Here is an 18,208-nt window from a genome sequence, read left to right as displayed (position 1 = left end):
CATTGACAAATGATAGACCTTGTGGAGTTTATTCTTAGTGTGGAACTGTGGGAAATGAAGATCATCCTTTGTGTTTCTAATTGGAGAACATCCTGCAATTAGAAAAGCAGACAAGATTCTATCAGCACCGAGTTATAAACAACCTGAAAGCCCAGCCACAGGAGAGTGTATCACTAAATGATGGAAGATCTACACAATGAGACACTCTGCAGTAACTACAGTGATGATGTCATTAGTATTTATTAACAGAGAAAGATTCTGTGCTGTGTTAAATGAAAACAGATCATAACACAGTATGAATAATATGATCCCAATTAAAAAAAATCTATACAATAACAACAATCTGGAATATATTATACACTGAAATGTTGATTGACTGTCTCCAGGGATTGGTGATTGTGGATGATTTTGGTTTCCTTTTAACACCTTTTAGCCTTTTCTGAATTCTTTTTAACAAACATACAGGTCTTTTATCACCATAAAAAGAATAGCATTAATTGTGGGGAGAAAAAAGAGACTGGGTTGGGGCAGGGTGAAATTAATTATGTGCTATAGTATAGATAGGTCTGAATGAAACTTTGTGCTTAAAAAAACCCAAATCTTAAGACTTTGTAACCATTATAATTTTTTAAAAGATGATACAGACTTTTGAGTTGACTGAAGCAGATTGGATGTCTGCATGGTACCTATAGGACAGTGAACATTTGCCAGATTGATATTTAGGCAGGTACACACACTAAGCTAGTGTGAGATGGGTCTCAAAGAACCCAGGGTTTCAAGTTTGTTCTTTGCTGATGTATAGTTAAAACCTTTGTGTAGAATTGCTTTAAAGAAGTAAAATCATCATTTTTTGTGTCATCAGGATACAAAAAGGAAAAAATATATAGACAACTATCTTTAGGGAATAAAGGGCAAAACCATGACAAAAGATAGCACCACTTAAGCTTAAGATAGCACCACTTGCAATTGAAATTAATTTTTCTATATACAAGTCTTAGAGAAAATGATTCAAATTTTAATAAAACAAACCTAGACCAAACTCTGTGTCTCTTACACATCTCTCTCTCTCTCTCTCTCTCTCTCTCTCTCTCTCTCTCTCTCCCTCTCTCTCCCTCTCTCTCCCTCTCTCCCTCTCTCCCTCTCTCTCTCTCTCTCTCCCTCTCCTGCTCTCCTCTCTCCTCTCTCTTACACACATACGCATACATTACATACACATTTTAGACCCAAGAATCAGTACTCATCTTCTACCCTTTAATTATCACCCATGTTTAGAGCAATGACCCTGGAGCATCAAGCTATCTTCAGTCAAAAAATAAAGGTCAAATACACTTATCATATCATATGTAGTGAGATAGGGAATAAAGGAAAATATTCTAGAAAATATGCCAACAAGAGTTGAAACTAGAAGGGTTTTCTGTATTGCCAATAATTCACAAGAATACTTATAAGTTGAACCATATGAAATTACCATTTTTGTGGGTCAAAAAAAAGTGGTCAAACAGCAGCAATTTCATATGACTTAACAATCATCTGGAGTCATTCTGACTGACTTTTTCTTCCATTAGGATTTCCAAAACAAATTGTCATTGTTAGACTTTTCAGTGAAGAATGGCAATTGGTTTCAAACGCATTGCTTTCATTTTAACATAATTTTTTTTAGGCTGTGGTACTAACGTATGAGTAGGACCTTGTTATTATTTATTTGTGATCATGCATCGCTTCTATTAGATCTCCTTGAAGAGAAGCCTCACATAGGAATCATCTTTTCTCCCCCACATCATTTACGTCAAGTCTGGTACATAGTAGGTACTCACTAAACGTTTGTTGAATATTTGCCATGAACCAGCTTTTGATAAATAGCTCAGCAAAATGCTGGTGGCAGTGAAAACTAATAGTGCTAATTTAGGTAGAAGGGATCGTCAAATTGTCCTATAAAGGTTAATGCTGGTTTCTACTGCTTGCTTTCTAAAGGCCACCTGGACGTCGTGGCATTGCTCATTAACCATGACGCAGAAGTGACGTGTAAGGATAAGAAGGGTTACACCCCCTTGCACGCTGCAGCCTCCAATGGACAGATCAGTGTGGTCAAACATCTCCTGAATCTGGGTGTGGAGGTGAGCTATGGTTAATGCATCCCCCCGTGGTGGATCTGTTGTTTTGAAATAAAATCCTGTGTATTTGTGGGTTTTACATTGTTCTGAAATGAAATCTTGTTTGTATTTTAATTCCAGGGAAACAAAACCCTTATTTCTAGCATCCTCTCTTTTGAGTTTACATGGGCAGCTAATGAAGCACAATGAAGGCATCTCTAAGTAGTGGAAACCCAGAAACAAACTAACTTTTTATATCAACATAGATAGAGAAATAGTTAGACATATATATAAGTAATGCATATTAACCAGTCATTTTTTAAAGACTGGCTAGAATTCCTCATCCCAACTACAGAATTTGTGGTAAGGACTCAGAGCAGAAATGTCCAGTGCTAAGCTGGAGAGGTCAGCCCAACCTCATTTTCCTTCAGGTAGCAGAACAGGAGCAGTGGTGAAGCTCTGGGACATCTTGTCCCTGGAGGAAAGGAAAACCAAGTTGCAATATTGAGACCATGATGTTGTGAAACCCAGCCGTTGGGGCAGGTCTGGGAAAGCAAGAGAGAGCCATGAGCTAAATTTCCTGGACAGCTTCATGGCTCTGCTATAGAATGTGGCCTTGTGGGGTGTCAGACAGCACAGCCAAACCCACAGTGGCTTCTGACCCCAACTTCTGAGTTTCAGGCCCTTTTATTGCTCCCTTGCTCAGTTCTGCTTTGACGTTTCCAGGCAGCTTTGCCTTTCACTTCTTATCCTTTCCCTAGTCCCAAAATCTCTCTCCACAAGTTGAAACCTCTAACTCTTCCTCCCCGGTTCACTTTTTGCCACGCTGACTTTTTGCTGACCTTTACCTCCAATAAAGTGACAAGCATTTCCAGGATGACCACACCGGGGTAAGAGTAAGCTTTGAAAAATTACATTGACAAATGGATGTTTCCTTTCTCTGGGAGAGCCATTAGGCTTTTTGTGGGAAATGGGGTAAATTGGCTCCAGGGATTTTAATTGCCCTGTTTTGGACTCATTCGCAGATTGATGAAATCAATGTGTATGGAAACACGGCACTTCACCTGGCCTGCTACAACGGGCAGGACACTGTCGTTAATGAGCTGACTGACTACGGTGCTAACGTGAACCAGCCCAACAACAGTGGGTTTACCCCTTTGCATTTTGCTGCTGCCTCCACACATGGTGCTTTGTGTCTTGAGCTGTTAGTAAACAACGGGGCAGACGTTAACATCCAGGTATGACACTCTTAGTCTCTCTCTCTCTCTCTCTCTCTCTCTCTCTCTCTGTTAAATAACTGCATTAAGCCTCTGTTTGAGCAAAATCAGCTGCTGTAAATTATGTCACGTTTTAATGACTTGTAACTCTGAGGACCTTGACTTCCACAGCCTTATCCTGTATTGGGGTGCTATAGAAGTTTAGCTGTGTTGTTTCTACGGGAGTGGTGGTACCAACTGGAAAACATTGAGGTTTTAGCCACATGTCCTTGGTAGTTCAGTGAATGTTCCAGAGCAAATGGTGGGTCTCAGGGATGTTGACTTGGCCCAGATTCTAATACTGAGGTGAATTAGAATCTGAGCTGATAGGACAGAGCTGCTAAGAATCAAACGGAAGGCCTAATCTCATGATCTCAGGTCTGCTCCTAACCCTGGCATAGCCCTCCAAGGAGTTTCTCAAATGCCTTCCCATAGTAAACCCTCGATAGTGGCTTCATTGATATAACATTGACCTGGTCCTAATGGTGAGTCCTTTATTCAGCAAACCTACTGAGGTTATCTAGTGCCCTCTGTGTGGTACAGAGAGAGTACTCCAAGATGAGATGTGATCTCTGCCCTCTAGGAAGTTACAATATGGTAGGGAAATAATGCACTCAGATAATCAAGAGGCAAGAGAGAATGTGATGAGTGGCATAATAAAAACATTGCAAACTATAAGAAGCAAGTGTTGACTTGCTCCTTGCTTGGGCATCAGAAATGGAGATTACTTTTGAGCTGAGATTCAGAAGGTTGATATCAGGAGATGAGGAAGGATAGCAAGAATTTGAGAAAGGAATTCCAGAAAGAACAGCATGAGCAAAGGTGTTGGGAGTTCTGGCTAGGAAAAACTCTGGGTAAACTTTAGATAACTAGTCAGCTTCACTGTTACAGATAACCAAGAGGAACTTATGCATGCAGCCTTCATGATCCTGGTTACATCTCTTGAATACATTTAGATTATAGAGGAACATCCTATTCTGTGCCAAGTGACCTTATACTCATCCTCAGCTTCCCTTCTTCCGAGCACACCGAAATCCTGAAGCAAGGTCCCAGTGTATTCTGCTTCTGCTTTTGAAAAATTATTTCCAAGATTTAATATCAAGAATATTGGATCAATCTATTTTCATGACCTTCTCTATTCACTATTAAAATCTTTTTACATTTAAAAAAATAATTTCTAACAGTGGGGAAATATGGGACAAATTTTCAGAATAGCAATTTATTGTGCTGGCTTAGGGTATAAATAATATGAAACAAAGGAACCAGGAACAAGCTGAAATGTGACCTGACCAAGGAAGAGGGCCTCTCTACTGGCTAAGGAGTTTGGGCTGCTATAGGCTGTGGGGGTCAGTAGTCATTACAGAGATTATGTGATCAGAACTGAACACGAGAAACAGTAATCTGGCCACAGAACACCAGAGACAGAAAACATAAAGAAAAAAAAAAAATATATATATATATATATATATATATGTGTATATATATATATACACACATATATATGACTACACAAAATTTTTAACTTTTATATGACAAGACAAAACAAAAAAAAGAAAAAATGAAAAAAAACTATCATAAAATTGAAAAAGGAAGAACTCAGGGAAATTTTTCTGCAATATACATGATAAGCAAAGAATTAATATGCTTAATATATAAAGAGCTCATAAAAATCAATAAGAAAAAGTCTGATAACCTATTAGAAAATATAGACAAAGGCAGATCACAAGATAGAGAATACAATGTCCATTAAACCCATGAAAAAATATTCAGTATCACTAATAATTAGAAAAACGCAAACTAATACACATATTTGCCTTTAAGATTGGAAAATATCAAAAAAGCTAATAATACCCAGTGTTATCAATGAAAAAATTAAAATGCAATAAGTCAATATGAACCAATTTTTTAATTTTAAAAAGTTATATGTGGGGTGGCCGGTTAGGTCAGTTGGTTAGAGCGTGGTTCTGATAACACCAGGGTTACCGGTTCGATCCCCACATGGGCAACGGTGAGCTGCGCCCTCCTTAAAAAAAAAAAAAAAGTTATATGTCTATGTAGAGTCACAGAAAAAGAAAAGTATCTGGAACATATGCCAATATGCAAGCAATAGTTACTCAAAGAGATAAAATTATGATTTGATTTTTAGTTTCTCTTTTATATGTTTGTTTTAATTTTCTGATTCTGATGCAATGAACATTTGTTATTTTTTATATCTAGAAGGGGATAAAAGCTCCTTTTATTTTTATAAAAAGGAACTCAGGTAGAGTGGACCTAGAAAGAGGACAACTAGAGGATAACCAGAAGTCAAAAAAACTGGTCTCGGTAAGACGTAATGAGGACAGGGGAATGGTAACAGCCAACAGAAGGGAAAAGCTTTGCAGAAAGAAAATCAACAGGATTTGGTTGAGCAAGAGATGAAGTAGTTGAAGCCAAGTGTAAGAATTGAAATTTGGCTAAGAGAGGTCGTACAGCATAATGGTTAAGAGTTCAGTTCTGGGACAGACCGCCTAGATTCCAAACCTAGTCTTGATTTTCAGTAATTGTATAATTATAAACACTCTCTCTGTATATCTTAGTTTATTTATAACATTAGGGAAACATTAGTATCTCCTTCATGGAACTGTTGGAGGATTAAACAACTTATCTCACATAAATTATTTAGAACGGTATCTACCACATGTTAAGCACTCAGTAGATGATTATTGTTATTAAGAGGGATGTCAGGAGAAAGACTAGGTTTAGGAGGGAAAACTGATGAGTTTAGTTGTTGAGAAGCTGATTTTGAGCCTTTGGTACAGCCAGTCTGGGAAAGCCGATAGTAGAAAATGTGATATTTTAGCGTGGGAGGAGAACAGCAGAGAATAGAAGAAAACAATTAGGTTGCCTCATTCACATAGAGGTGATTGATAATTGAACCTGGGAGAAAAGGATGGGATCACCCAAGGAGAGAGTACATCATAGCATGAGTAGAGAAGGGAATGGGGGACTCCAGTAACCCTTTACTCTTAGGATCAAGAAGTGGAGGAGCCAGAGAAAGGGATGAAAAAAGAAGAGTTAGAGAAGAAAGGAAAGAAATGGAGGGGAGTGTAGTGTCTTCATGAAGGTGGAAAACAGGTAGAAATGAAAAAGTAGATGAAGAGAATTTTAGATCTTGTAAGTAGAAGCCATCAAAGGTCCTAAGTGAAGGTAAAAGGAAGGGACGTTAGGGGCATTGAAAAGACCAAGGAACTATAGTCCAAGGTGTGGACAGAGTCATTATGTGTTGAAGTTGGAGAGGATGGTGGTGAGAAGCAGGAGGCTAACAGGTGGCCAAACCCTCACGGCTCCTGGACTTCTGGACACTTCTTATGCCCTCATGGTGTCTGAGGGACATCCTTGAAGCCTCCAATGAAAGGAAAATTATTGAAGTTAAATAAAGTAGCTCTCTTCACCAGCCTTCATTTAATTAAGCCACAGGGTTGTCTATTCCCTCTATAAAACATGTCTACTGATGCTCTCAGAGTGCCTGGTACCCTGGCTAGAAGGCCACTTTCTCACACCTACCTGCTTCTCCCAGTTCACTGACTAGTGGTCAATTCAGATTGGATTATAGCTTCAGATATATATATGGTTTATGTGTTTGTGGCAGCCTTCTCTTCCCCATAAAATGGACCTGGGAAGCGTAGTTACTTAATATTAATATTTAACATTTCCCGTGGACTGTGAATCATCAGTAGAATATCAGAAATACCATTTTAAAAACCTGAAATTTGGGTTTATGTTTTCTCTAATCTGTGTAAATGGGATATTGAATTAAGTCTAGCCTTCTCCCTCAGCCTCCCTTCATCTACTCAGCCTACACCCCGTGGTTTACTAATTCGCTTGAATCCTCCATATTTATTCCAGATGGTCTCTGGATTTTCAGATCATCTAACATTTCTGTGAAGCCATTCTGTCTGACTCTGGTGGTAGCTTTCTCATTGAGGTTGTTATCTCTCTGTACCATATTGCTCCTTGGATTTTCAAAGTGTTTGTAGATTGCAAGACAATTTGTATTTGTTTAGATATTTCAAAGTTTGAGGGAAATTACATATTGAAATGTAGCCAGTCGCCACCCACATATTCACTTTGTTTTCCTCTATCACAAAACATGAAAAATGATGTCTTCATGGGCAATTACAAGATAACTGAGAGAGGAGGAAGGATATGTGTCCTGCACGCATTTTACAGTCCTTCATTTTGCTTAGATTGAATATGGCCCTGTCTTTGACTTAGTAATATTAGTTTATTTGTGATAAAATAATAAAGACACAATACTTTATACAATAATCCATTGAAGGTTCATTTGTATTTTGCAAATAGGAAGAGCATGAGAAAATATAAAATAATATTACAGACCATATTACAATTTCTATAGCATCTCAAGGCTCTTTTTGGAAGCATTCAAGTAAGGGGTAAAGAAGACACTAAACGCATAGTCTTGCCGGATACAACTTCGAAAGATAGATTCAGAAATTCCCATTGCCAAGTCACCTATATCCCAGTCACTAACATTCCCCATGCCCATGGTCTCAATTTTTTTGTATCATTGGGCCAGTAGGTCATTTAGCCCTAAGAGACTGGATTTGAAGCCCATCACACGTCTACTGAAGTGCACCAGCTCCCTTCTTTATATGTACCAGGACCGAATTATAGAATGGGTTACATTGCAGAGGTTGAAGGTGAAAACTGAATAGGCTAGAGAAAGCAGTGATAGGGACATGGCACTTGGAACTTTGGAGAAGAAGTGAGGAAAGGAGAGGAATGAATGTCTGAGCCAACCACACACCATCTCCGGCCTTTAGAATCAAAACAAAACAACAAAAAAGGACTATGTATTGGCTTTTGCAAACCAGGATTTTATGTTTCTCTTTCATTGAATTAGGAAGCCCTTTTGGGTTTCTGATTATATTTGCCCCCTCCCCCTCAGCTGACTTTAGTGTTATCCTATAGAGGCTTTGTTGCCCTCCAGTAGGGTCATTGAGCTGCGTGACTCCAGGACACCATGCCACAGAGAACACAATGCCTTCAAGTTCCTGGGGAGTAACAATGGCTGTAAATTTAGGGAAGATTTGTGGGATTTTGGAGGATGAAGAAAGAAGGCATCAGGAGTAGAATAAAAGAATGAATGGATTTCTTAGGAAAATGGTGATCAAGAAAATTAAAACACTCCATTTGGTCAAGGATTAGTCTTCCTTGGATGATGTTAAATTCTGCCCTGAAAGAGTACTAATATTTGTCATAAAATATTCTTAATCCTCATTAGTTTTCCTTCATGACTTATGGCTGAACCATGAATTAATAGAAGAGCTTCTTGCTTAATTAAATAAATCCTCAAAATAACGAAAATTTCCAACTCCTAAATCTGATGGGAGAATGCACGTAGAAATTGGAAGAAGACTAGAAATTAAGAAAAAATTTTATAGAAGCAAAGCTTTGAATAAATGGAAGAATTGAACATATCCTCTCCTTTGAGAACATATGGAATATTTTATCTTTGTCTGAAGTTCTCAGAACAGCAGCAGTAACAAGGCCTCCTATGTGAAGAATTTCCAATTTCTCAGGCCAATATGAAACTCATTAGGATCCTTAGTCTCAACCTCAATATTCTAACTTGTAAAGGCTAAATAAAAAGTATTATCCTTTTGATCTGTGTTAGTGTTCAAAGTCTTTTTGAAATAATGAGTTCCCTTTACATCTACACCATACAAACAAAACTGCCCCAAATAACTGCTATGATACTCTTAATGCTTCCTGTTCCCACCTCCTGCCACCCATATCCCTGTAAGAAAAAAGAAAATCAGCCAAGACCTGGTCTCAGTGGTAGATGAACCCAGGCAAAGACCTGCAATGATAGGTCTGAAGCAAACGTCACCACTGACCATGAAGTCATTCTTTGATTTTACCTAACCTCGGTCATCTCTATTTATTTGTCCCTTTACCAAAGGCACAAACACTCCAAGGGCGAGAAAGGGTGTGGTGCTTGCTACCCCTGAAATGGGACCAGCTTTGTAAACTACACATTATATAGAAACCCGTTACTTCTGCTTTGGCTCCGTGGCTGCAATTTAGTTAGCAACCACAAGGTTGGTGGTTACTGCTTGTAAAGCCTGTAAGCTATTTTTTAGGCATTGAAAAGTGCTTAGTTAAATATTTATAGAGATAGTATTCAAATACTGAAATATTTATAGCTTTATATATATTTAACTAAATGCTAATTAGTTATGTTTTTATACTAAAAATAAGAGAAAATATTGGAGCAAAATTTAAAGAAATAGCACCACCTAGGGACAAAGTTAATCTCAACTCTGCAATTTCTGTTTTCTCTCTGCTTCAGAGTCTTGGGCTGTCATCATGTTTCTATTGAAGGGGGTATGTTTTAAATCTTTATTCCTAAATAGTTTCCAGGGTTTCAGTCCTTTGAACTGTCTACAGTTCTGACAACCACGACCCAGGCTTTGGAATCAGATAGCTTTGAAAAGCTCTCCTCCACTCGATGGCGCATGGTCAGTGATGACATCTTATTCCCATTATCTTGATTGCTACTGCTTTTCCTCTAAAAATATCATTTTAGTAAACCTTCAAGGTTACTTCCATCTTTCTGTCTCATCTATTCTGATTCAGGTTATAATCTTATAAGATGAAGAAAAGATCCTATTATTTTTTTATTTTCTCATCTATCTGAGAATCTTTCACTATAAAGATTTTTTTTTTTTTAAATCAAGATGCAGTTACTGCTCTGATGAAGTCTTCCCTTGGCACAGACTGTGCATAACTTTTCCTCCTCAGGAATAGACTTATGTAACAAAAATTCTTGTGTTAAAACATTGTGGTTTTATAAGCTATTCCAGCCCGCAGTCTAAAGCAGTGTGTTGTGCAAGGTACGAATGGGGCTCCCTTTACCCCAATTCGGATTCCGTAGGCCTGGGTTTGGGCACAGAATATACATTTCTAACAAGAACCCTGGGTGATTTAGATGCAGGTAAGTTAGTCCTTGGTTCACTCTGAGAAACACTTCTTTAAATAATTTTTTGTTTTCCACTGTGAAATTTTTAACACAAAGAGTCATTTTAAAGCACAAGTATATGGCTTTCATCACAAAAATAAACTTGCATTTTTGAAACCTCATATTTTAACCTCAGACTTAAGAAAATGTTTCTCCTGAGACTTAGAAAAATAACATAGTTTCGTGTGTGCATGTGCGTGCGTGCGTGTGCGTGTGTGTGTGTGTGTGTGTGTGTGTGTGTGTGTGTTTTAACAATACTCGCATGAAAGAATACATTCTCCTTTGGTCTAAAATAACAGTAATATTTTCTTTGGGGTAGTACTATTTTAAGAAGAAATTCTGTAAATGATGGTTTCTTAAATGTGTAGAACTTCAGTATTTGGTATAATGATAATCAGTGTATGGATTCTGTACATTTTCCATGTTTTGGCTTAATCTGTGTTCCTTCATTTATACTTTGAATAATGAAGAGATATATAAATTCAGCACACATTTCCAGGTGATCGTTAAAATGGCAATTTGCTAAATAGTTGCATGCTTTAATGCTGTGATTTCTAATGAGTTAAGTGAAGCAAGCATTTCTCTTTTGCAACAATCATATGTTGTTTTCCTATGGAATTAGAATGTAGGGTACGGTGGGGGATTCCAGGTCAGTTATTGGAAGTTGCAGTGCTTTATAGTAGTTTGGGCCACATCAGGTCAAACAGGGCCAAGCAAATTAACACATTTGTCTTTTATCATGTGCTATAGACAAAACTTGAAAACAATACCTTGGAAGAAACTTCCTTCATCTGTAGATCACAGGAGATGAAAAAAATTGGGGGGATGATTTCTTCAGTTTGAAACAGGGTAGTTTAAAAATTGTCAGTATAATTAGAAATTTCGCGTTTCTTCTCTAAAATATTCACTTCTCTAAGCTTCTTTAAAAAAAGTAGTGTTATACAGTAGCTTGAGATATCATATATACTTTATCTTTTGCTTTCAAAAATTATCTTTTACTTATGTGTAATTTTTATCACACTTTAAAAAAAAATTAAATTGATGTGTTCAGGGCATTGCCAGCGGAATCCATAGGGATGTTTCAAATTGATGTCATTGTCCATTGTTTTGTTTCTCTTTTCTGTATTTTTTAGAGTAAAGATGGCAAAAGTCCACTGCACATGACAGCTGTCCATGGAAGGTTCACACGATCACAAACCCTCATTCAAAATGGTAAGCGAGATTCTCTGTCAGTATCGTTGTTTGTGTAGTTTTCTGGTCTGACTGAATTTGGTTGTCAGTCATCTGAACATGAAAGACGCTGCTCTGTTTTAGAGTTTACTAAGCTTGGACTTGAACAGTTTCTTTTGGTGTACTTTGCTAGAAGCTCTTTATCAGACGTATCATCACCATCCAGCTTAGGAGTGAAAACATAAAGCCACTAAGTTTCATAGTCAATTCCCAGTCAGTCACAGATCATGTGAGTTTTGAAACTGGAAATGATGCACATATTTATATATAGGCTCAAGATCCTGCATTTTTCACTTTGAAACTAATAAAAATAAGTATCGTGCAATTTCTAGCAGCAATTCTGAATTATTTTTAAATTGTAAATTCATCATAGTTCCCTAAGTTGAAACTCATTGAGCTTCTTGGGCAAAGGTAGGAAATATGAGGTGACTCAGAAGAAAAACAGGCAAGTACGTAATATAAAAGATCATAAAATCACAGGTTTGCTAGGGACCTCACATCATAATATAGTAATTTTCCAGGCTTACAACAATGGCATACTTGAACCAATGGGTTGTTTCTGCAGCCAGAGTACTATGCGGTATTACTTCACATCATGGCTCACATTACTATTGGTGGTTCATGGCGAGCATCTGTGAGTGGATTGACCTTGACAATACAATTTCTGTTATCTTAGCAAATCTTAGAGACAATGAAAAAAAAAAACTGGAGAAAAAAAAGTAACAGGTTTACCCCAGATTTTATGCTGACATTCCAGGTGCATTCAATAGTTTCTAAACTATCTTTAGTTGACCCACATTTCTACTTCTCAAAAATTCTGGCATTAGTCAGTTTTCTTGGACCTATTTTTTTCTCACCTATAAGAATTTTGGATGACATACACTTGAATTGTTAGTGGCACTAAATTATGTCTTAGGCATTCAGGTCATAAAACCAAACAGTCATTTTCACATTTGGATGGAAGACCAGCCAGTGAAATTATGCTTAGAAAGCAAAATATCTGCAGCAAAGCACAGGAAATTTATAAGCTATTCAGTGAAACTGTAGGGGAAAGGAAATCCTAGCAAGTTTCCAGTGAGCCAGGGAAAGTAAAATGAAAATTAACTGCACAACACTCATTATTTCTAATTTGAAGCATGTGGTATGCCTTTGACATTCACTTTATTGAAAGGGCCGCTATAATTGTTTTATTTTATTTGATGTGAACCACAGAAGGTGGGAAGTGACCCTGTGTCTCTCTGTTGTGCAGTTTCCTCATCCCATTGTATTTCTCAGTTTTTGTATTATTCAGAAACAATGTCCACTCCCGTAAAAATAAATAAAACTAGGGAGATATTTGGTATCCATTATTTAAATTTAATGTGAATTCAATCAGTGGATCTTAGCTTTGTGGCATGAAAAGCTTTGTTCCCTGTTAAAGCAATTTCAAGCACCAGTGATCAGATCTGAGAGAGAGCGAGCAATTTTTCACCTTGTAAACACTGCCTTCCTACAGGTCCATCCCTTAGGCCACACAATACTGATCATCTCCTTTGAAACACGGCCATAGCCATCTCCCCTCTGTTGTGCTAGTGTGTGTACAGCAGTCCTGGGGGCTGCTGGCTGCTTTGACCTCTCTAAAAGCCATTCTTGTGGGCCTGAAGACTTCCATGCCCTCTCCATCCTTGCTGGACTTTTGAATTGGAATGAGACCTGAAAGAAAATCTATCTCCTTTCCTCTGATCAAGGAGCCTATCTCCTTCTTGGCTAGTGTGGTATCTTGCTTGTTGGTTGGGTGGATTCCAAAGGCCTCAAATGATGGAGATATAGTGGTTATAATATATAGCCCATGATATATAATGATGACACTAACGTTGGTTGAAGATTCACACAGCACCAAGCACGTGGCTGAAGCACTCCACACAAATCCTTTCAACTACTCCCATGAAAAGGTACTATTAAAATCTCCATTTCAAAGATGAGGAAACTGAGACAGAGAGATTGTGGCTTTTGTAGGGATATATGGCAGGTATGTTAAGGCACAGAGATTGGAACTCAGACAGTCTATCATCAGAGACGGAACTTTTAACCACGACACTTATAAATGTGTTTTCTGGATGAACAATGATATGTTAAAAAAAAGTTTTTTTATTTGAATTCTATTTACTCCAGGAATCACTCACGTATATTTGGAATAGAGTTGTCCCTGTAAAAGGATGATTTAGCATTCTCTTTTCTCAGCTGAGAATTCTTTGCATTCATTACACATGTGAGAACTGTAAGTTCTTCCATTTGGCAGTTTTGAAAACACCCTTAGGGAGAAGCATAGGAAGCTCTTTTCTTTCCTCCTCTTTGTTGGCTTCCTTCTGGGAAAAATCCAGAGGCTCAGACCCGCAGGGCCTGGTGTCCGTCCTCCAGGGTGGGTCACTGCACAACAGGACCTGGAATGCTGGTTCCACATGGGGACAGCGGTCAGCTCCCTAAACCAAGTGAACATGCTACTGAGGAACAGGCTTTGTTCTATTTATTTGTTTTGGTAAATCACTCTGGTTTTGGACTTTGTATGCCATTTCTCTGCTTCTCTGACTGCTCTCCAGTGAGGGTTATTAGTTTTTCATAATAACTTTGTTTTTCCGGAATCATCTGGCTTTGGTAAGACAATTATTAAAGCAAACAAACAAACACACACATCTTTAATTTTTTTAGTTAGCAAGCAAAGACTACCTCTGCTGTGCAGTCACGTTGTTTGTTGTCTGAAGCTGTGTTGCCAGAGAGGGAAAGAACTGAAGGTAGACAGTATAGTATCAGTATCAGAAGGCATTTGATGCAGCCACTTGCACTAGGCAGCTGCTCAGATGCTGTTCAGTAGGTTACAAAAGTTCAAAAATCATGTTTTCTTCAAGAAGCTTTATAAATAGAGTTTGAAAAGGAAGAGTCAAGTGATAGGTTAGGATGATTCACTGAGATTTTTGACCTTTTGGCTCACAGTTCTTCCAAGGCAACTTACTAAGATGACCATTCTTGTTTGTGCGATGAAAACTCATGTCAGATGAATACTTAAACAATACTCCATAAATTATCCCTCTGACGTGCTTTGCATACTTCTAAACTCACAAATATTTATTTTCCTCACTAATTAGCAATGATAGAATACTGATATTTAACTTGCAACCTTTAAATGAATAGTAAGGATACTTAATTTGCATTCCAAGCAAATTTTAAATGGTTTCAGGTGAAAATGGAAAGTTTTAGGGAGTAACTGCAAAATAGAAATTCATTCATCTAGAGGTCCTACTTTAATGTAAAACATATTTCTGAATAACAAATACATAGTCTCTCTTTTATTTTTCCATTGAGTTATGATGTTCTCCTGCAATATATTTTAAATAACAGTAAAAGCATATGTGGAAGTTATCTGTATTTTTACAGTTTTAAATTGACTTATTAAATGCTAGTACAAGAAACTTTATCAACTCAGCCCTCTTTTACATCCTCTTCAATATTTTTCAGTCTTTCCTTTCCCTACCCAATTTTTGGCATATTTGAGGCTGGTAAATATGGAGGCCCTAACATTTATTAAGAAAAGTTTGGTGCCTCTTGATTGGGAATGATGTGGAATGATGTAGTGTGTGTCCAGGGCAAAGACTTTTTAAAGTCTAAGGGTCTGCCTCTCACGTCTCCCCGGATCAGCTCCAAAGATGGACCTTTTAGGCCAATGACTGTGGGCAGTTCTTAGATAGGTACCTGTACTCCACACTGTTCTATGGTATCCATGGAGACCAGGTGGATGCCTGTCCCCAAGACCACCATCAAGTCATAAAAATGATTGATCAAAATTGAATGCTTCTAAGTTCAGATCATAATGAAATATCTCTTGAGTCCTTAGAAGATCACCATAACTAATTTTTTTTTTTTTTTTTTTTTTTTTTTTTAATTAAATTTATTGAGGTGACAGTTGTTAGTAAAATTACATAGATTTCAGGTGTACAATTCTGTATTACATCATCTATAAATCCCGTTGTGTGTTCATCACCCAGAGTCAGTTCTCCTTCCATCACCATATATTCGATCCCCCTTACCCACATCTCCCACCCCCACCCCCACCCCCACCCCCTTACCCTCTGGCAACCACCAAACCATTGTCTGTGTCTATGAGTTTCTGTTTCTCATTTGTTTGTCTTGTTCTTTTGTTGTTTTGGTTTATATACCACATATCAGTGAAATCACATGGTTCTCTGCTTTTTCTGTCTGACTTATTTCGCTCAGCATTACACTCTCAAGATCCATCCATGTTGTCACAAATGTTCCTATCTCATCTTTTCTTACTGCCGAATAGTATTCCATTGTGTATATATACCACAACTTCTTCATCCATTCATCTATCGAAGGACATTTTGGTTGTTTCCATGTCTTGGCCACTGTAAACAAAGCTGCAATGAACATTGGAGCACACGTGTCTTTATCTCTAAATGTTTTCAGATTTTTGGGGTAGATACCCAGGAGAGGGATTGCTGGGTCATATGGCAATTCTATTTGTAATTTTTTAAGGAACCTCCACACCGCCTTCCATAACGGCTGCACCAGTCTGCATTCCCACCAACAGTGTATGAGGGTTCCTTTTTCTCCAACATTTGTTACTATTTGTCTTGTTGATGATGGCCATTCTGACTGGGGTGAGGTGATATCTCATTGTGGTTTTGATTTGCATTTCTCTGATGATTAGTGATGTTGAGCATTTTTTCATATGTCTATTTGCCATTTGTATGTCCTCTTTGGAGAAATGTCTCTTCAAGTCCTCTGCCCATTTTTCAATTGGGTTGTTTGTTTTTTTGTTGTTCAGTTGCATGAGTTCCTTGTATATTCTGGATACTAGCCCCTTATCGGAGGCACTGTTTGCAAAAATCTTCTCCCATTCAGTTGGTGGCCTCTTTATTTTGTCAATGGTTTCTTTTGCTGTGCAGAAGCTTTTAAGTTTCATATAGTCCCATTTGTTTATTTTAGCTTTTACTTCCATTGCCTTTGAGTCAAATTCATAAAATGCTCTTTGAACCCAAGGTCCATAAGTTTAGTACCTATGTTTTCTTCTATGCAGTTTATTGTGTCAGGTCTTATGCTTAAGTCTTTGATCCATTTTGAATTAATTTTGGTACATGGTGACAAATAGCAGTCCAGTTTCATTCTTTTGCACGTGGCTATCCAATTCTCCCAGCTCCATTTATTGAAGAGGCTGTCTTTGCTCCATTGTATGTTTTAGCTTCTTTGTCAAAAATTATCTGTCCATATTTATGTGGTTTTATTTCTGGGTTCTCAATTCTATTCCATTGGTCTATATGTCTGTTTTTCTGCCAATACCATGCTGTTTTGATTATTGTGGCCCTGTAGTACAGGCCAAAGTCAGGAAGTGTGATACCTCCATTATAGTTCTTTTTTCTTAAGATTGCTTTGGCTATTCGGGGTCTTTTGTGGTTCCAAACAAATCTGATGATTTTTGTTCTATTTCTTTAAAATATGCCATTGGGATTTTGATGGGGATTGCATTGAATCTGTATATTGCTTTGGGTAATATGGCCATTTTAACTATGTTGATTCTTCCAATCCATGAGCACGGAATGTCTTTCCATTTCTTTGTGTCTTCTTCAATTTCTTTCAGAAAAGTCTTATAGTTTTCAGCATATAGGTCTTTCACATCCTTGGTTAAGTTTATTCCTAGGTATTTTATTCTTTTTGATGCAATTGTAAAAGGAATTGTTTTTGTATTTCTTTTCTGAGATTTCATTGTTGGTATATAGGAAGGCAATGGACTTTTGTGCGTTGATTTTGTAGCCAGCAACTTTACTGTATTCGTTGATTGTTTCTAATAGCTTTTTGGTGGAGTCTTTAGGGTTTTCTATATATAGCATCATGTCATCTGCAAAGAGTGATAATTTAACTTCTTCATTCCCAATTTGGATGCCTTTGATTTCTTTCTCTTGCCTGATTGCTCTGGCAAGGACTTCCAACACGATGTTGAAAAGCAGAGGTGATAGGGGACATCCCTGTCGTGTTCCTGAACGTAGAGCAAAGGGCTTCAGTCTTTCTCCATTAATTATGAGATTAGCAGAGGGCTTGTCATATATGGCTTTTATTATGTTAAGGTATTTTCCTTCTATACCTATTTTATTAAGTGTTTTAATCATAAATGGATGTTGTATCTTGTCAAATGCTTTTTCTGCATCAATTGATATAATCATATGATTTTTGTCCTTTATTTTGTTTATATGATGTATCACATTGATGGATTTGCGTATGTTGAACCATCCTTGTGCGCCCGGGATGAACCCCACTTGGTCGTGATGAATAATCTTTTTAATGCATTGTTGTATTCGATTTGCTAGAATTTTATTTAGGATTTTTGCATCGGTATTCATCAGAGATATTGGTCTGTAGTTTTCTTTTTTTGTGCTGTCTTTACCAGGTTTTGGTATCAGGGTAATGTTGGCCTCATAAAATGTGTTGGGGAGTACTGTTTCTTCTTCAATTTTTTGGAAGAGTTTGTGCAGAATTGGTATTAGATCCTCTTTGAAGGTTTGGTAGAATTCACTAGTGAAGCCATCTGGTCCCGGACTTTTGCTTTTGGGAAGGTTTTGGAT

At 37.6% G+C, this 18,208-nt stretch overlaps 1 protein-coding gene across 1 annotated transcript in view; it reads left to right on the top strand.

Moving 5' to 3' along the window:
• The window catches only part of ANKRD44 (ankyrin repeat domain 44), a 180,263-nt gene that overhangs the window by 59,380 nt on the left and 102,675 nt on the right, over window positions 1–18,208 (top strand). Inside the window, exons 6-8 of the mRNA XM_074330331.1 lie at window positions 1,972–2,114; window positions 3,116–3,328; window positions 11,504–11,582. Coding sequence (XP_074186432.1) covers window positions 1,972–2,114; window positions 3,116–3,328; window positions 11,504–11,582 — 435 coding nt within the window. The remainder of the gene's footprint in view (window positions 1–1,971; window positions 2,115–3,115; window positions 3,329–11,503; window positions 11,583–18,208) is intronic.

This window comes from Rhinolophus sinicus, linkage group LG01, assembly GCF_036562045.2.
Source record: "Rhinolophus sinicus isolate RSC01 linkage group LG01, ASM3656204v1, whole genome shotgun sequence".
Classification (NCBI taxonomy): Eukaryota; Metazoa; Chordata; class Mammalia; order Chiroptera; family Rhinolophidae; genus Rhinolophus; species Rhinolophus sinicus.
Note: the sequence above shows the minus strand (reverse complement) of the source record. Positions and strands in the feature narration are given on the sequence as shown.